This window comes from Neolamprologus brichardi, chromosome 18 (genome assembly GCF_056152115.1).
Source record: "Neolamprologus brichardi isolate AB-2024 chromosome 18, ASM5615211v1, whole genome shotgun sequence".
In the NCBI taxonomy this organism is placed as follows: domain Eukaryota; kingdom Metazoa; phylum Chordata; class Actinopteri; order Cichliformes; family Cichlidae; genus Neolamprologus; species Neolamprologus brichardi.
In genome coordinates this window covers 26,010,565-26,030,803 of record NC_142121.1, presented here as the reverse complement: position 1 = coordinate 26,030,803, position 20,239 = coordinate 26,010,565, and the positions used below count along the sequence as shown (strand labels likewise).

General features: G+C 41.9%; 1 protein-coding gene across 3 annotated transcripts in view; it reads left to right on the top strand.

Moving 5' to 3' along the window:
• LOC102791393 (3',5'-cyclic-AMP phosphodiesterase 4C) overlaps window positions 1–20,239 on the top strand; it is a 37,645-nt gene that overhangs the window by 10,362 nt on the left and 7,044 nt on the right. The window contains exons 1-7 of one of the 3 annotated variants that reach the window (XM_087831442.1): window positions 66–676; window positions 15,469–15,660; window positions 16,397–16,441; window positions 16,939–16,975; window positions 17,619–17,692; window positions 17,791–17,843; window positions 18,320–18,432. In XM_087831442.1, the coding sequence (XP_087687568.1) occupies window positions 528–676; window positions 15,469–15,660; window positions 16,397–16,441; window positions 16,939–16,975; window positions 17,619–17,692; window positions 17,791–17,843; window positions 18,320–18,432 (663 nt within the window). In that variant the 5' untranslated portion in view covers window positions 66–527. Of the gene's footprint in view, window positions 1–65; window positions 841–15,468; window positions 15,661–16,396; window positions 16,442–16,938; window positions 16,976–17,618; window positions 17,693–17,790; window positions 17,844–18,319; window positions 18,433–20,239 lie in introns of those variants that run through there. The other 2 variants (XM_035905992.2, XM_087831443.1) reach the window with 2 other exon arrangements.

Here is a 20,239-nt window from a genome sequence, read left to right as displayed (position 1 = left end):
AGATGACAGGACTACTGTGACAGACTGGAGCAGGAGAGCAAGTTTGTCCAGGGAAAGGAAATAAGTCTGTTTGTTCGGTGATTAAAGGTGTAGCAGCCAAAGGGGGTAGGAGGAAGCACAGGGAGAGAAACAGAAGACGAGTGTGTGTGTGAGAGAGAGAGAGCAGACAGACAGAAAGGGAGAGGGGGAAGAGGGCAACAGTGTTGCGTTACATTTAGACCCAGAGCAAAGACAAGATGTACATGGGGGAGCGATTAATGGAGCTCTGCTGAGAGTGATGAAAAGCTTTTTCTACAGCCTGCGAGGCAGACAGACGTGCAGCTGGGAGAGTGCAGCCTGGAGGAATTCAGGTGCTCAGGACAGATTACACTCAAAAATTTATACGTATCATCCCAGAGAAAGCAAATCTTCACCAGAATACAGGAGCGACAGCTTCGCCCGGGGCGGCAGATTCCATCGTGCCATTCATCCTGGCACTCCTCCGGAGCCGCTGGTCATAGTGCTGGTGTCCACTCCTGCCAGAGGGAATGCCACCTCCCGGGAAGCCGTGGAGAGCTGGACAGCCTGATCGAGCGAGACAGACGAGGAAGCGGGACGGACTTTACAGAGATGAGAGCGGCCACAAGCTGAGGAGAACCAAGAGAGGGAGACAAGCGGAGTCGCCGAGAAGAGGAGGGTGAGAACGAGTTACAGAGAGTAGGCTAAAGAAAAGATGAGTGTGCCAACGAACTGTGGGTTCTTTTACTCTGTGGAACGGAGTATCACAGTGCGGAGTGGGAACATATGGGGATCACCGTGTGCTGTCAACAGGCCTATTGACATCATGCAGAAACGCAGGCGGTAATTAAGAGCTATGTTATTTACTCTCGGTGCTTTTGTCTTCCTTTTTTTTTTCATGTCTTCTTTCATCTCTTAAACACACAGACATACACAGCGAACGTGTCATTATGCAGATGTGCATGAAGTTGGGGAGCATGGGTCTACTGGTAAAACTGGCTTTTATTGAAACCAAAGTTTATTTCCAAGTATCTAAAACACTGCATCGCTCGTAGGGTATCACTGTCTGTTTTTTTCTTTTAGATCCTTATAGTTAAAACAGGAACATACAGGAGTGACTCTAATGGGATTAAAAAACAATCACAAACCTCTTTTTTTTTTTACTGTATATGTGAATATGGAAGTGTTTAGACTGCAAACTATTTTTATCAGCTGCAATATTCACAAAAACATTTTTTCTTTATCAGTTGTTTTGGTCCAAATCAGCATTTCCTTAAATATATATATATTTTTAATCACATTTCCTCTTCAGCCCTTTTCAGGCACTGTTCCAGATGAGAACAGTGCCCGCTGTCGTGTCTTTTTTTTCATTATGAAGACATCTTGCAGCTTTCAACAAGAGTCGAGCTAAGAGAGGAGAAAGGGCGTGTGAAAGTAGTAGCTTTTGGATCATTTGAATATTGCAGTATATCCTGGTTGGGGGGGAAAAAAAATCAAAGATTCTGGTTGCCGTCCAGATATTTTTTAAATTCATAATTACCACCGTGGCTTATCCAAGAAGGTTTTATAATGTGTTAGGCAGAAAGCAGTACACGAGTCCAACTGTAATTTCAAATGTGTGTGAGAGATTTAATGCAGACTATACAGTGATGGAGTAGTGAAGTGGAGCAATTATGTAACAGGTTTAATACCTTTACAACAAAAATGGTAAAATCGGAGAAAACACATCCACACACTCTTCATCATTCGGATTTCACTGCTTTACCGAATACCTGCTGCCCTTCAGAGATGCAGATTTTACATGGTGGCTTACTTAATTCATGATTTTTGCTGCTGTAGCAGCGAGCCGGCCTGTTTCTGTTACACATTAACAAAGTTTTCGTGTGAAGGAAAACGTCAGGATGTTTTTTCTGTGTGTCTCACACATCAGTTTGAGAAATCCTGTTTCGTAACCCAATACTTTTTTCTCATTAAGGCTCATCTATCTGACATGCAGCTTGAATGCTGCTGTCCTTCTCATAGGAAAAAATCCCGCAGAACTTTTGTAATTTCACACATAATCCTCAGTGCCAGCAGGGAGGCTCTGAAGGAGGACTCGGAGATAAAGCCGTGTTTACATTACTGTCCTCTGTCCTGTTTCTCAGGCTGGGTCTTTGTTTATCAGATGTAACGCAGAACATTTGTGAGCAGTGGGGCTTTTAAAGGGCAGTTGCCACATATGATTTCATTGCTCTTGGGGGCCCGTGCCAGGAAAAGCAACTGACTTCTACTCTTAAACAAGCAAAATTACCTAAAAATGTCAAACTGTGGAGACACTGGACGTTTGCTCATTACGTTGCTGCTCAAATTACTTCCACCCGTGGATCTAAAAAGGTCAGAGCTTTACGAGCAGCCGTCTTTGCTGGAGTAGATCTGTAAATGTGCCCAAAGAGGGGAATCAGAAACCGGGAGGTAGAGATCTTTATTTGGATTGAGTTATTTTATCTGGGAGGTTGTGCCGGTGATGCTGATGGAAGAACTGACTCTTGCTGGAGCCCGAGTTGCAATAAACGGCCTGTTTTTTTTTCAGTAATTTGTTACAGGAAGTCCAAGCAGATTAGAAACACATGAGATTATCAGAGACAGCCTTATGAAGTATATGCATTTATTTTATAATTGGTAGTATAAACCATTTTTATGCTCTTTATATCTTTTTTCATACCTCCCTTTTGTTATTTCTCAGCCAGTCCACATAAAGTAGATCACAGCTGATATCTATGGAGCCAGTGTAGACACTCTGATGTCAGCCTCGGCTCCTTTTGTCTATAAAATATAGTCATGCATGAGTAGATCCCCACATAGGCATGAGATGAACTGACAAATTAAACCTGCATGGGGAGGAAGGATATAAATCTGCAGCGTTTGACATCAGACACCAAACTTAGAGCGTCTCATGTGGCCGCAGTGCGTGATTTAAAGGCCAATTATCTCACTTAACTGCAGAAGAAAACATGAAAGTAGGCCTTCGACTTAGATGGATATGTGCTGAGGTTATGCATGTTTTTACATGTCTGTGAGCGCAGCAGATAGAAGGGTTGGTGCTTTTATGCGTGCCATGCTATTTTCTTTAAGTTGGTGGGTGAGTGCTGACGATATTTTTGCGTCCAGTGGTGGTTACTGGTTTCTCCTTTCAACTGTTTTAAACTTTGCTGAAACGTGGATGGATAAATTCCCACGCAATTCATGGGAAAGTAGCAGGTCATCGGCATGTAAAGCTTTTTTAATTTGAATGTTGTGGAAGTAATATTCGCCTTAAGGTATTAAAATAGCCTGTTAGGCACGTCTAATTTAATTATATTTGCTTCTATTTTGCTGAGAACAGCATGATTTTGGTGAGGGGGCCACTATAGCTGTAATGGTTAGCACCAACACCTCACATCAAGAAAGTCTTGTGTTTGAATCCGCCTGGCTGGCTTCCTCCCACGGTCCAGAACTTCCATGTTAGCTTAACTGGTGATTCCAAAGTGGCTGTAGGTGTGAGTGGTCGTCTGTCCCTCTTTGTTAGCCTTGCAACAGATCGACGACATGTCCAGAGAGTACCGCGCCTCTTGCTCTGTGATAGCTGAGATCCAGCTCCAGCCCCACGCTGACCCTGAGTTGAAGTGGAAAAAGATGGAAGAATTGGGTGGATTTATAAAAATAATAAGACCAAATATAAAAACTGGCAGACAGAGACAGCAACAAACTATTTTAATAATACAGAATTTCATCTTCAACCTTTCAGCATGCTGGGGCCCAGCTGGGAGCTTCACTTTTGCTCCCTTGTCAAACTTAAAGCCAAACAGTTTTGGAGCTCGCATGCAAGTCAAGCTATAGTAAAAATAAATGCAACACTGTGGTCACTGTAGTTGCATGTGGCATGGTAACAATATTTCTGAGTCGGTAAAAGTGGTGTGACTTCATCCCTTATTATGGAAAAATAGATGATGGTGGTAATTCTATTGCAGTGGGTCACAGTTAGTACATTTTTACATTCATGGTGATCTCAGGGTGAATCCCTCACAGCAAACTTTAAAAAGCAAACTTTTAAACTGGCCAGCGGAAATACCTGCAAAGTTAATCGTCCTCAGCAGGACGTTTATGGCTCTTTTTCTTTTTGCCTTTCGTGGGTAAAAGATTTACGTTGTTATTTTCTGCATAACAAATCACAGAGCCCGCTCTTGTTGTCGGGTCGAAAATGAAAAGCTGGGTGATTAGCTCCATCGATTCGAGCCGTTTCTCCTCTCCCTCTCTCTCGAGCCCATTTTCAGGCAGCCGTGTGTCCACGGGCTGTTGATCTAGTTTACCTCAGCCGTGTCAGCAGAGGGCTGCGCGCAAAATTAACAGTGACACGGAATATCATGCAGGTTTGACAGTGATGGAAGGGATGGAAAAATCCTAAAGATTATTTCTAAATAAACCACTGATGGCAAATACAACTGTGGGCTTTGTTAGGTGTTTGGGAGTTATGCTCAGGGTAATTTAATATAAATTAAGTGCGCTACAATGCTGACAGTTTTGGCAGTAAAGCTGAGCTTTAGACGTGCGTTTTTAGAAACCCAATACTCTCCCCTGTCAGTTCAACCTGGGAGGAGAGGAGGAGGAAAGAGAAATCTTCATCTGCCTATTTTATCAACGTCTCTAAGTGTGAATGTTGGATCCACTCTAATGCTTTAGATGCCAACTCCTGTTAAGTAGTTTCTAGATAGATGTTTCTTGTTACTGCTTCATTTACGTACACAGACTCTTGTCTTTGAGATAATCGCACAACACTTGTGCCGGGGTCAAATATTATCTGACTTTGCCAGGTCACTGTGGGCTTGATAAATGAATCCAAGCTTTCAGTCGCCGCGCTCATTTGCAGAAGTGATTAACTCATCTTGTGCCCGCTACGCTTCATAACTCTCACAGGTCCTGGCGAAGTAGAGGAGGTTTCTCAGCCAAAAGCCACTTTGTCGTAATAAATGTCTCCTGAAAGTGTTTCCAAAGCATTTCTTAATTCATCAGCGCTTCCTAGTGATGGTGTGGCCCACGGGGGAGTGAAGCGACATGGACCATCTGTCTCAGACGGAGGCAGCAGGTCCGCTGATGGGTTGCAGGCCCGAGGCACACAGACGAGCATGGCTGTGAAACTGCTCTCTTACCTGTGTTTTTAAATGGACATGTGAGTTGCAGACTTCATTTCAGTAGCCGGTGATGACCTCACAGGAAGATTCATCATGCAAAGGTTACTTATATTTAAAGATGTGGGATGTATGTGTCTTGGCAGCCGGGGATCAGTCCGATCAATCTCTCGGCTGGCCTGGGAACGCCTTGGTGTTCCCCCGGATAAGCTGGAGGAGGTGGCTGGGGAGAGGGAGGTCTGGGCTTCTCTGCTTAGGCTGCTGCCACCGCGGCCGGCCCCGGATAAAGCGGATGAAGATGGATGGATGGATGGCCTGTATGTGCACCTCAGTTTGTTACAAAGCATGAAAACCACACAGGGTTCTGAAATTGTGTCATTTTCTTCATAAAGAGGAATCAGGTTGCTTGATACAGGCATGAAAATGTGGGCAATACATTAGTATGTAGCCCACTGACTTGTGTTGAATAAATTATTTTTATTGGAAAAGAAGAAGCGTAAAGTTTTTTGTCTTTACTGTCTCGTCTATTTTATTTACAGCTTATAATTATACCCAAAGTGCTTTAGAGACAGGAACATTTACATTCCAGGTCTCCAAAAAAACACCTTCAAAATACATGAAAAGCTGAGAGGTGTATTTTGTTGTGTTAACAAACTGAGTGATTTGTTGGTCATTAAAATACGTTCAGAATTTACAAACTAATGATGATATTTTTAAGTACCTTATTTTTATATTTTTATCCAGAAGTCTGTTGACACTGTAACTGCAGAGACCGTGGATGCACATCCATGCAGCCCTGTACTGATTGTGTGGCTTGTAGGCCTCTCCGGGCCTCTCCGGGCCTCTCTGCCTAACAATTACGCGACCAGGTTAGGTCCTTCCGGGTAAACGAGTCTCCTACAGTCTTTTGCAAACCTTAGGCTGGATCTTCTTTCCTCCTTTCTTGTTTGTGCAATTCCAGACCTGCCCCCTGCATTTCACCCCAGCTGCCATTTTCAGTTTGTAGGTTGCTTGATGTCATCCTACATTTGTGACATTCGACATTCGAATGAGCTGTGAGTCGTTCCTGACGGTTGTTTTCACCCTCCTCTGGTCTGAGGTTTGTTGTTAGCAATATTGCTTGTTGTTGTTGTTGTTTTAATGAATCATTTTAATGTGGTAACAATTACGTCTATGAGTAAAGCTGGAATTTAACCCTTTGTTGCCTCACTTAAAAGTGGCAGTTTGTTTCCAATGCTTGGCTTGATTGATAGTATTTTTTCCTTTTGAGGTGCTTCTATCACTGTTCTTTGCTGTCAAGTTTGTTATTTAGAGCCACAGCAGTGGTTTTTAGACTTTTCCTCATTAAATGAAATTTGGTTGAAGTTAGATTAGAGATAAGATTAGATAATTATTAATCCCTCGGGTGGGTTCCTCTGGGAAATTTGTTTTCCAAATACCGACAGAAGTTACAGAATGTGAGCAGAATACCATATATACACATATATAAATACAGAGACATATATAAATAAAGAGTATACAAAAGGAATAAATAGAATAAATAGGAATAAGAATGCAAGGGAATTGTACATTTCAAGTATTGAAGTCTATTGCACTGTTGGATATTAACAAAAAGTATTGGACTACAGCTTAGTTGTTCCCCCCTCCTTTGTCCTCCTGTTTCCCCTCCCTCTCCCCTCCAGAGAGGAGTTAAACGGTTTGATGGCGTGTGGGACAAAGGAGTTTTTAAGTCTGTTGGTTCTTGTCTTTGGGAGAAGCAACCTATCACTGAACAGACTCCTCTGGTTGTTTATGGCCATGTGCAGAGGATGCCCAGCATTGTCCATAATGTCCAGCAATTTTTTAAGTGTCCTTTTCTCTGCCACTGTAACCAGAGTGTCCAGCTTCATGCCGACCACAGAGCTAGCCTTCCTGATCAGTTTTTCCAGCCTGGATGAGTCCTTCTTTGCTGTGCTGCTCCACCAGCACACCACAGCATAGAAAAGTACTCCAGCAACCACCAACTGGTAAAACATCCTCAGGAGCTTCCTGCAGATGTTAAAAGACCTCAGCCTCCTGAGGAAGTACAGTCGGCTTTGGGCTTTTTTATACAGGTGCTCTGTGTTGCATGACCACCCACAGCCCGAGGTACTTGTACTTGATGACCACCTCCACCTCCTCTCCCACCTCAAGTTAATACCATGAGGTGGACTTGCATTGAAGTGGCTTTTAACTGCATGGAAATACTGATTTATTTATTATTTAAAATCTGGAGTTGAAGTTAGAGGTTTTCCCATGAAAGGAGTTCTTTATGTATGTGTATGACCCACTGTTGACTTGCAATTTAAACAACAGTTCGCAGTGAAATAGAGATCAGCTACATATCTATCTTTTGCCAGCAGGATATCCACACATCATTCTACAGCTTGTCGCTCTAACAGCGAGTTTCTCTTTCAGGGTTCATTCAAGGAAAGGCAAAGAGGAACATTTGAAGAAAATGGAATGTGTTTGCAGTGACAGATTCTTTATGCAAGTTCAATTTCATAGATTAGGCACAAAATATGCAAAAAAAATATCTGGGCAATCTGGCTGCACTGAAATTGTTGGAATTCTTGCAGCTGATAGCGCTTGTGTAAGTGTAACTTAAAACCCTTTGTTGGAAAAACGAGTATTTCCTTCTTCCACAGCACCTCTGATTGTGACACCTCACCACCGCCTACACTGTATCAGCTAACTGATGACTGACAGCAAGATTGTCCTCGGCAGTCATTTCACATTGTAAACGGTATCAGAGCTCCACATCTAGACTTTATATTGTTTTTCAAAGGAAGAAAAAAATTGGGGGAAGACAGCTGGGTGACTGAAGCCATCAGAGGGAAAGTCCTGAGGAACCTGCTGTGTTTTACCTCTGACACTCATTTTCTCTAAGTTAAATAAATGCTGTTTGACAAATGTAATGTAATACTGCATGAGTGTGATATATGTATAAATCCTGTTAGTTATTCACCTTGACCGTAGTGAGGAGGGAATCCATCCTTCCAGACTTTGCACACAGTCATTTCCGAGCAATCAGTACTGGACCTACCAGAAAATAAGGTTGCAGCTAAGTGAGTTATGATACTAGATAGATTACTAGATAGTCACCTTCCAAGAATTTTTCCTTGCCTGCAAGAACCGTTCAGATTTTCCTTACAGACATAACAAGAATAATCTAACAACATGCTAACTATATACTTACGGATACTGACTTCCAAACCCTTTTGTTGCTTGAAATTAGCTGATGGTAATTGTTAATTTTAGTGTTAACAGATATATTCCTCTATAGGACTATCTAGGGTTGCCTCTTTAGAAATCATTAAATGTGAAGTCTTCTGTTTCCTTAGCTAGAATAGTAACTTCATACAGTATGTCTGTACAAAAGCTTTTACGTCATCTAGGAAATTGTAAGTTTACCTCTTCTAAACCAAATGTTAATTATTCAGCAGGTAATAATCTAAGTATAGGTTGGGTCTTCATTTTTTAAGGCAATGATAAGATAAGGCAAATGATTCTGAGTCCCTGTCTTTGTTGTGTGTCTGCTACATTGGATCAAACACTTTTAAAACCAGTTTTTACTGGTTCACTTCATTCTAAACAGTGGTTAGACATCTGTATTACCAATGAACAATGTCTATAATTAGCCCTCCTCTGTCGCTCAGAGGCTGACCTGCTGGGCCTGTTTTTGTTGGCTGTAAAGTGTGAAAATAGCTAAAAGGTTATTGTTTGTGTTGCTATTCACAACTACTTTCTTAAGCAGTCACAGCTGCACTCTGGTTTAGATGTCTGTGCTGCTTTGCTGTATGGTTTGAGAAAAATCTACAGCGTATATAGCAAAACTGCTCTGTGTGTGTGTTTTAGGAGGATTATTCAGGAACAGAGAAACAAATTCTTACATATTTAGCTTATTCAGCTAAATGCTAATTTGGCTTTTTGAGAAATACACGTTTGCTTTGTTGTTGAACATTAGCTCAGAAGCTAACTTTGCTTTGTGTAAGGGGCACAAAATCTACTTATAAGCTCTTGTAAAACTCACTAATAAACATGTCCTATCAACTAAAACGTGAGTCCAGCACAGAGCCTCGAATGAGATTAAATGCTCGTTTTGTTTGTTTTCATGCTAAGCTAAGTTTAGCTAGGCTAATTGTCACAAGGCTGTTCCCTTTTTTGGTTAATGGTCCTCAAGTCAGTTGTCAGTGACACGACAGACAAGACAGCCGATAAGTTTCTTTCCTTAAATCTGTTGTGAGTGCCTTTATTATACAGTCATGTGAAATGAGGAACATTTGATCCTCTGTGAAACACCACAAGCTTTTTTCAGTCAATATCAAAATCTCAATAGATTTAGTGTTCTTCTGTAGAAACTGTACACCCTATAGCCTCAGAAGCTTATTTTGGGCCAACTGAGATATAAATAACTTACTTCCTGTAGGCTTTTTGCATAATTTGTCAGACCTGTGTCTGATATTTATTTCACCACTCTTTCATGCAACATTCATTTAGTGATCTGACAAGTCAAAGAGGTTTTTTTGTTTGTTTTTTCTGAAATCCACGTTTCGCAGCATTTAAGTCCAGTCCTCTCCATGAACCCCTTTTCTTTTTGAGCCATTACTTGGTGGATTTTCTTGGGTGCTTAGAATTTTTATCATCTTCAATTCAAGGCAAATGTCCTTGCATGATGTTCAAACACACTACTTTAACTGCGCCATATTCCAGAGCATGGTTGAGAAGGTAAATTGATAAGATGTACTCATGGAAAAGGGAAACATTTTCCATGAGACGTGTTTATTGTTTTACCATACTTCATTTAAGCCACCCACAGTGTATAACATAATCAGATTTATAAAATAATCATGACATTGCTTTTAGAAAATATTTAGAAGATGCAAGAAACCAATGAAAATATAAGTGTACTTTCACAGATGGATTGCAGCTGGTCTCTGGGAAAAAGGATAAGGCAATTGTGAATTAATCTAGCTACACTGTCGACATGTAAACGCATACCCCCTCCATCGGGTTTCTTCACGGCCAGATTCAGTAACATGATGTTACAGAACAGAAGAAGAAGACGCGCAAGACAAACAACAGGGTGGTCCTGGCTGTGTGTGTGAAGGGCCACACAAAACCAACATTTATCCCAGAGCACAAACTGATCACTTATGTAATTCATACTCAAAATCACCTCTGTGGATTTCTACTGTGACCACTTTTACCACATCTGTTCTCCCTTTGTTCCCATTGTTCTGTGTGCTGAGCTACAGCGTGTGGACTCTCAGTTGCTGGTGTGAACTTTGTGGTCTCACTCAAGCCGGGCGGAGAATGTCTCTCGTTCCTCTTGTGCTGTAATAATTTCACAGCATTGTTGCTTTTGTTTCACACTGACACATTGTCGCATACTAGAAATCATTTCAGATTATCTCCCAAGTTTTACAAAAGCACGATTTTCTCTTGCATGAAGCGAATGCTCTGTGCATCAGTTTAAACAGCGTTTGAATAAACGTCCCAGCTCGTCGCGCAGCTCGGCTTTGGTGTAACTAATTCTACCTCTGGCTGTGTCACAGCAAAGGCCTGGGAGTGATGAATGAAGGTTCAGATGACAGCTTGCCCTGGTTTACAGGCCTATCTCGCCCTTGCTTTCTCCCTCTCTCGTTCGCCGTTGCTCCTGTATTTTAATGCTCCCCAGATGGGATTGACGTTGCCATGACAGGCGGTGACGCAGGCGGGGTGTCAAGTATCAGGGCCACTGACAGGTTGCCATCAATCACACTTGTTACCAGCCAACCACTTAAATAACAAACATGGTAACACCTCTCTCTTTACACCTTTTTTTTTTTAAACTAAAAGTCTTTGCCTTGTCCAGGAATGCTGGCTCTAATTGGTCTTTAGACAGGAGAAGTAATTAAGTGTGCGAGTGCATGTACATTCATGTCCACCTTTGAAGCTTGGCGTGCGACTGCAGATGCCAAATTAGGATGGTTCTATTTAACCATATCCAATCTCAAACAGGTGGCACATTACGCATTTCAGATGGCTTTTTAGCTTTTATATGAGATTTTATTTTCACCGTCTCTGGACGTAGAAAAACCTTTCAGTCAGGGTTTTTTTTTTACAGTGTGGCAATAATTAAGAACAAAAGTAGCTCGGGTTTTTGTTCAGTGATTAATTTGATTTATCTGCAGAAAACTTCGTCTCTACCTCATTATTTTACAATGCATACAATGTGCAAGTTCAAAGACCCGCCCCAAAATCGTCAGAATGCATGTTTTGTCTGTGCTAAAGCTACAATGATACAAATATCTGAATAATAAATTATTAAATGAAGAACATGCCTTAGTTTTCTCTGTTCAGACATGAACATTGACTGGCTGTAGCAGTTTCACTAAGGCCCAGCAGAGGGACTCTGTCCTCAGAGTGAATGAATAGATTATTTTAATTCGGCAGGAAGAACCTAAAATACACGTTAGCTATCACTCATCACCAGTTTTATCGGGACTATAATTAACACCTTCCCACACTAACAGGGATATTTTTAAAAAATCTCTTTTTTTATTCTTGGAGCAGAGAAGAGTGGAGAGTGGGAAGGGTGCCGGAGAAGGAGGAGAGGTGGGCAGGCGGGTGGGTGGGTGCCAGTTGTGAAAAACAAAAAGACAATGGAGGAGTCATTTTTGAAGACCAACCAGCCACGGAGCTTCTGTGGGAGCTTCCTGTTCAGACGATGCGCACACTGAGCTTGAACCTTGACCTTTGACCTCTTAGGACTACAGAATGTCTCAGCTGACAGATTTAATGCACATTTTGTTAACTGTATAGTTAAAGATCGTGCACATTGGAGGTGTGCAGAAAATACTGGAATATTCTGGTTGCACTGTTCTTACTGTGAAACGACATTACAGGAAAAACTGTAAACGGCTTTTTTCATTTTTTCCGAATATAGAATATCACAATTATAATTATAAAATCCGTAACTCACAACTTAACAGCCTCAACAACAACATTTCTTTTCAAAAATAGCATGTGTTTTTGAGTTATTGTTTTACTTTATCACCTATTTAGATCTCCATCGCTTGTTTCCATGGTAACAGCTACTTTTTCCCCCTTTTTTCTTTTTTTTTTTTGCCACATAAATTAAAGCATTTGTTATAAAACTGTATGAACAACTACTAGAAGATTGTGATTTCACAATGCAAAAATACTACGTGTTTTGTCTGCTGGAGTACTAGGTGAGCAGTGAAGTGTCACGAGTGAGTCAGGATTCCCTTCCCTGCACTGAGCTCACAACAGCTCAGCGAGAGATAAAGAGAGAAAAACTGGAAGTGAAAAAAAAAAAGCAGTGGGGGAATGGCGTAGGCGGTATTTTGATCCGCGGTCTAATTTTAGCTCGGTATCGGCTTCAAATAGAAACTCCTCCATAAATATTCATGAATGGAGGGAAGAATCTGCTGCTCTGTGAGGCGGAGATGGCAAACAGAGAGCGAAAGAGAGAGAGGAGGACTCTGAATTCTACCTGAAGGTTATTTTTAGCTGCAGTGTTGCCTTTCTGGATTTACATGCGAACGGAGGTTAAATTTAGCTGCGCAGACAGAGACGTGTGGAAATACAAACAGATTCATAATCAGAGCGCGCGAGGAGAGCAGCATTAATACAGAGATACGATGAGAGAGATGGGTTAAACTGGAAACATGAAAAGGTGAGGAGAGCGTGACCATCTCCTCACCTCAGTAATTTGAGATTAAAATACACACATTGTAGGCGTACATCATTGGGACTCATTGTTTGTATTATTTACACATAAAATTATGATTTTTTTTTTACCCCTTGCACACACAGCCAGTCTGTCATTCATGCACTCTAGCAGCCACGCTGGCACAGTCCCACTGTACTGTCTGACATTTTAGTCACTCGCACTTTCTTGGCCTTATTATCTGAGTCCCTGGACTTCTGTGATGCAGTCAGTGTGTCTGAATCTGTCACATGGAAATCAGCTTCTGCTGTTATGTAATAGCCAGTAACACACCAACGTCTTGGGGGGGAGAGTACTGCAGAACGCAGCAGGATTGAGAGGAATGAATGCAGTGTTTTCATGCAACTGTAAAGGCTGGATTGTAGCAGCACAACTCTGCAAATGCCAAAGTTGGTCAATCGCTCATGGATTGGAGTAAAAGGTAGTCATTCATGGGGCCAGCAGATAGTTGTGGTTTTGCTCAAGTTGTGTCAAATGTCAAAAACTGTTGACCATGTGAAAAACACATTATTACTCCCCACCTTCTATACTGTGCACTCACTGACCTCTGACTTTGTTAGCTACACCTCTTCAACTGTTTATTAATGGAAACATCTGCCAGTTGAATGGCAACAACTTGGTGCAGGTAGGCGTGTAGCCATGGTCACTTTGAGGTCGAACGTTTAAACCAAGCATCAACTGCTGTATGCAACACGGTGTACAGCGAGTACATATATGCGACATGGCAGTTGTTAACGTCTTTCAATGTGGGCATTTTGTTACACTCTAGACCCCACACAGCTGCACAAGAATCTGATTTTGTGGTAATCGTATCACTGACATTTTGGGTTTGTGTGTTATTATTCTCTAACACTTTGGAACCCATACCTACGCCATGAGATTTTTATTTTGAAATATTGGTTTCCCCGTTCTGTTTATTTGAAAGGGATCAAGTGTGTCTCAGCATCTGCCCTTGCAAAATCCTTCATGTTCTGCTAATGGTTGTTTTACTAAAGTGTGGATTTCTATTCTGGAGCTCCTCACGCTGTTTAGCAAAAGGAGATGCGTTGCCAAACGGAGCTGCTGGCCCAAAGTCTCCGAGGCTCAGAGCAACGCTGTGGGAAAGTAGAAATGTAGATCACAGGAGAAACATGCCTAGACTGTGAAGAAGGACCTTGCCGTGTCTTCGTTTGTTGTTTTCCTCTGTAGTCAGACGGTGTTTTTCAGGAGGAACTCCTCTTCACCTGACGCTGTGCTATTTTTAGACTCGCCTCTCTCGTGTAACCCACGTCACTACTGTGCTGCTATTTTTATCTCTGCTGTTCGCTCACAGGATTCATCTGTATGTACACGCGGACACATACACATACTTGTATCACGAGAGCATCACATTATATAAACACATTTCATGCCTTTACTGTTTCTCTGCATGATGATTGTGTAGCCGTGGAGTTCAAGTACGTCCAGGCTGGCTGCCTGACAGCCTCAGGTTTCGCTTGATTCGCTGTGTCAAATGCTATAATATCTTTTAATATTAAATTAAAATAATGATGATAATAATGAAAAATGGGTCCATCCTGCCAATCAGCTGCTCTTTTTTGGATCACTCTAATAACACACTTAATGGATTTTAGCGGTTAGTTATCCTACTTATAAATCAGCTGTAGCATTGCATGCAGCCACCAGTGCTGAGAGCTATTCTTCCTCTTTGGATCTCATCACCTCCTCATTTTGGTCTCAGTCTGACTTGGATGTGTTTTCTTATCCACCATTGTTGCTCGGCTTGAATTGTGGTGCTGATTTTAGCTTACTTCCTGAGCTGTGAGCTGAGCTCATATATATCACAATGTCTTATCCTTTTTGTCACCCTTCTAAATTTGAATTTTGAGTTCTTATTGTGGTCTTTACTTCTATGTTACACTATTTCCTCTTCAAGAAAGGACAATATCAGAGTGAAAGCTTGTGTGATAGAAGTCCTTATAAGGTCTGTAGCGATGTTTTAGATATGAATATTCCATCTTTTACTAACTGTGTCCATGTTCTTGGCACCAGAGGAGCAGCAGTCTGGTTAACTTGTAACTAGAAGTTTGTAAAAAGTTTGTCTGTCAGTTTGGTCTGAAGGGAAATGCTTATTCCCACATTTATTCTCCCCTATTCTTTTTATTTTATGGCTGTTGCATTTATACCGCCTGCAGCTCTTAATGGAGCTCGTTTTCTCACCTCAGTGCATGCTGACCAGCCACTCGGTGTATTTCCAATAATGCTGTTGACAGCTGGTTTTCGGTTGCTCCTGCCTGATGCTGCAAACAGTCACAAAGTGCTGAACTGTATTTGTGTGACAGACTCAGGGATATATTCATACACACCAGCTGTTGTACACATGAATGCACACATTGCAGATATTCTGTGGGAGATATTTCATGGCACTGTGTGTCTAAGAATGGAAAAACAAGCTTTCCAGGAAGCACGGACAGTTTGGATGGATTCATTTCTTCTATTTCCTTTTCTGACCAAATCTACAAGCTGGTAAATTCCTAAATAGCCTCTTAAGCCATATAACCTTAATAAATTCTCTTTGCATTTATGTCTTCTTAGTTTTGATGTGGAGAATGGATTGTCTGTGGGACGCAGCCCACTGGACCCTCAGGCCAGCCCTAACTCCGGTCTGGCCCGACCGACCAATTTCCCTCACAGCCAGCGGAGGGAATCTTTCCTCTACCGCTCTGACTCCGACTTTGACCTTTCACCCAAAGGTCCCTCCAGAAACTCCTCCACTGCCAGTGACCTGTAAGTCCACCAGTTGAAACTGTTAATCCTCTGTCTCTATGTATTGAGAGGGGCCTAAAACAATCCCTTTGGATAAATCCAATGCCCCGCCTAGGAATCTTGTTGCTTTAAATGTAGTAATCTGTTGATATCAAGTTCTCTAAAAGTAAAAAAGAGCTTTTTACATCTGAAAAACAAGTTTTCAAAGTATCAACAGCCATTCCTGATGCTGTGCTTTTTATCCTAAAGGGATACCACTAGGATCACATGGATCATATTTGCATTTCTGCTTTTCTGTTCTTCTCTATCTGTTTGAGCTCAGAGGTTTCCGGGCTGGAGAAGCAGTATTGTGCCTAGATTTACGTGCTGGCTCCCTTACCTGTTTGCAGTTTGAGTTCTGAAGCCAAATGATCACGCAGTTTAACTTTTTTACTTGTTTTTCATAGAGTGAGGAGGACTGTTAAGAAGGGTCCACCTTGAGAAGATTGAGCTTTCTCAAAGACTTTATTAGGACATGCTATGTATTGCTTGCAGCTGTTTTCCCATCACAAAGTGCCCGAATGTCAAATCTATTCCACTGGGATTCTAAAGAAAGGAATATTTTGTTTGTTTTTCTGTGTGTCTCAGTTACATCCCCAAGCAAGACATTATAGATTTCATGCTACCTAAAAAAAAAAAGAGAAAGAAAGAAACCCTTCAGTTTTGTAATTGAAGCAGTCACAGATTTCTTCAACCTCTTGCCTATCTGTTTTTAAAGGGAAGAAAGCTTGAAGCATTGGGAAGTCAACTGGTTGTCATCTCGGTGAGAAGAACATAATAAACAAAATAAATTAGGGCGAAAATAAACCCACACTGGCTCTGTCCCCTGAAGGCCTCTTCTGCATTCCCTCTGGATGGCTTCATGATCATTTCCCTCCTTTTTCCCGATGACTAAATATCAAAAACCTCTCTTGTGACCCCTGTCAGGCTCTCTAAAACACCCCGTTCTGTTTTGTTTGTTCTTGCATGCGACGCTTAATCAGAGCGGAGTCAAGTATAATAACACACTTTTGTTTTTATTTACTCATATTTAACTGTTCATAACGTGTCGCCCACCCTTTCCACCTCACCCAGACTGTTTCCTCACCGGCCTCACTAGATGCAGTGCATGTCTTTAATAAATTAGAATAAACTATAATAGATACGAGGAAGGTTTTTTTTTTATCACTCTTTGGTATCACATTTTAGGGATTTATGGTTGAGCTTCTCAGTATTTTGTGTTTTTTCATGCTTTTTTCCTCTTGTGTGTCTTTTCTGCAGACATACAGAAGACATGATAGTCACACCGTTTGCACAGGTGAGTCCTCTGAAATCTTTTCCAGTCAGCCTCTTTTACTTATTGTGTTATTTGAAAATTTGGCAGATGGACAAATTAAGAAAAGAAAAAAAAAACAGCCTCCAGATGGTATGAGACTGGGCTTTAGTGCTCTACCGGAACATCCCCTCAGGATCATGTTGGCCCTGCGACAGGATCAGCATCCCGCTGGTGTTGCCTAGCTCTTGCGTGGGATGTGCGTCACTCCTGTGCTCACTTTACACAGTGAAAGGAGCTGAGAATCCAATACTGCTGGATCATGCTGTTTAAGATATGCATGGTGGCAGATAAGGCTCATGCATGGATCAAGTCTGGACATCTGATACTCTGTGGGCTTTCTCCTCATGCTGAGTCAGTGTTTGGTGACAGATGCAGTGGCAGACGTGACCTAGAGGAGTGTCAGTGATGCTATGAAAACATCAGAAAGGGAGTGGGGGATGCCTTTGGGTAGCACATCTGCCAAGAGTGGAGAGCCACAGTATCAAATGATAGTCAGTGATTTGTGTTGAGAAGCTCTTGTTCAATGAAAGTGGAAGCTTTTATGAGCATTTAAAGCTACACTTCATCACATTACAAATGCGTCATTTGATGAACTCGTACATTCACTCCTTTGTTCCTCTCGTAGGTCCTCGCCAGCCTGAGGACAGTCCGAAGTAACTTCGCCGTCATAACCGGCCAGCAAGATCGCACGGCCAGCAAGTAGGCTTTTTGGAGACTTCCTAAGTCTTTTTGCTCTTTCACCACCACACCTGACTTGTGTCTTTATTATGCTCACTTTGGATGGTCTCTGTCTACAGAACACGATCTTCAGGCAGCAACCCACCATCCATGTGCAAGACCAGCCTCGCAGGTTGGTAGCGGCTTTGGAATGAGATATTTACTTATTAGCCCAAAATACACACTGGCTAAAAAACAAACAAACAAACAAAAAACACACACAAACACACACAGATGGCAAGGATATTAACACAATTAAATCTGTGAATTGGGAAATCTGGGTTACTGGAAACACATCACAGCTGTTTAATTAGTAAGCAAATGTTGTTCACCAACACATGAAATCCAGTGGTGGGCAAGTATTCCAGCCATGTGCCTGTAATGATGATTTTTTAATGCTTATTGTAAGTCACTTGTATCCTCATCCCATGGATACAATTACTATGAAACAAAATGCAGCTCAATATTTGAGAGGGAAATACTTTCCTTCTCAAATATAGAAAATAAAAGTTTAGGAACAGCATTTGGGTTCTTTTTTTTTTTAAACATTCCCCCCCAATGAAATTTAATATATATATATATATATGTGTGTGTGTGATATACATACAGAGGAGCCTCACCAGCAGCTGGCCATAGAGACTCTAGATGAGCTGGACTGGTGTCTGGAGCAACTAGAGACGTTGAAAACCCGACACTCTGTCAGTGAGATGGCTTCCACCAAGGTACTTTAACAAAACACTAACACACTACCAACAGCCTGCTGGGTTAGACATTTAGAAGCTGGTAATCTAAGCAACTGAAAGACTGGATGAAAGTTTGTTGCTCTTTTGGACATTTCACACACACACACACACACACACACACGAGTGAAGCCTGTTTGAATATTTTGTGGAAAACTGTGGTATGTGTGCGATATTCAGAACACGGTGGATACGTAACCAACAGGTTTTCCACATGATGGACACGACATGGTCCAATGAAAAATCTTGCAGTTGTAGAAAATGAATTAAGTGCAAGGTTGGGAGCTTAAACATCTGCTGTAGTTGCTTAAAAGACATATGAGGGTCAGAGAGATGGAGTTTTGAAGACAGGGTCCTCTGGTCCTGCTATAATTGCAAGTTGGAAGCTTATTGGACTGTCCTTGTATATTTTCGAGGGCTTTTGGTATAGAAAGCACCAGAGAACAAACCTTGGAGGCTGATTATGCCGTTATCCCTGTATATGTCTATTTTTAGACCTCACCGCTGGGAAAGGTGCTCAATCTGCAGCCGTGCGGTCATTTTCTTCCAGCTTACCATTGTCATTTCCCCTTTTTGAAATGAAATGCATCCGATTTCTTTTTAGAATGGATAATATAGACAGCACATGAGGCATGTTCATTTCCATGCTTTATGAATGGATGTATTCTTTGGCTGTGCTTTTTTCCTGCCCGAATTAGAAAAGGCCCCAAATACAACACTAAACCCAAGGATTGTGTGTGGCCTGCTGTAAATACAATTACCATCACTGATGCTTTAACCAAGCTGAAAGCTCATTAACACAAAGAATCCATCATGAAAATATGAATAGAAGCCCCCATCTGTCCGCAGATGGAAGAAGCTTACATGCATAGGATGATTCCCGGCATGCAGATGGGGACTAGAAACAGGGACACACCTTTTTCCCTGAATCATATGCAGAAATATGTGAATGAGTAGTGGGAGTGGGAGTGGGAGAGATGTTGCACTGGATGATATGGAATCCTCACCGTGCATGCTTCCTCCATCCTTCCCTCTCCTCTCCGATCAGCACTCACAAACACCCACTTCATAGAAGCGTCCAAACATAAGGAAACAGACCTCTTCTCATCACATAAATGTGAAATACATTATTAACCTATCACGTACCGCGCCTGCTTCCGTCTTCATGCATACACCATTCCACACGTCACACACTCACGTGGCAGCAGAGGGGAGTTTCGCTGGAGGCACCCCCCCCCCCCCCCCCCTCCCACGCCCACTCCTCTCCCCAGCCCCCACAATTGCTGCAGATCAGTCAATGAGCTGCTTCAGTCACTGGGGAAGAATTATCCATGCCGGCCCTTGGGAACAAAGACAGGTGCATGGGAGGCTGAAGTGAACAATGTTTCTGCATCCCTGACGACCTTATCGAACCGCTTTGTTAAACTGGATCTTTACTGACCCTATAAAGGGTCTTCGAGGAATCGTGCAACCTCTTTTAATCACTGAGTTATTTATATGTGAGTAGGGTACTTAAGAAAGAGCTTTTTACATGCCGCATTGGCATTTTTTTCCTCCTCTGATGGTAATTACTACCAAGTTTGAATTTTGTATAAAAGTGAATAAATCAGCTTAACATTAAGGCCACTGTACTTATCCTTTAATATTTTCTGTCTGCTTCTGAGCACGATTTAGCTGTGAGTGAACTTTTGGAGCCCGCTTTAAGCATTTCTTTGTCAAAGCATTTTGTCTTTTGTTCCTCTGATTGTGTTAATGGTCAGGGCACCCAAGTCTCTGTGGTGCGTGATGT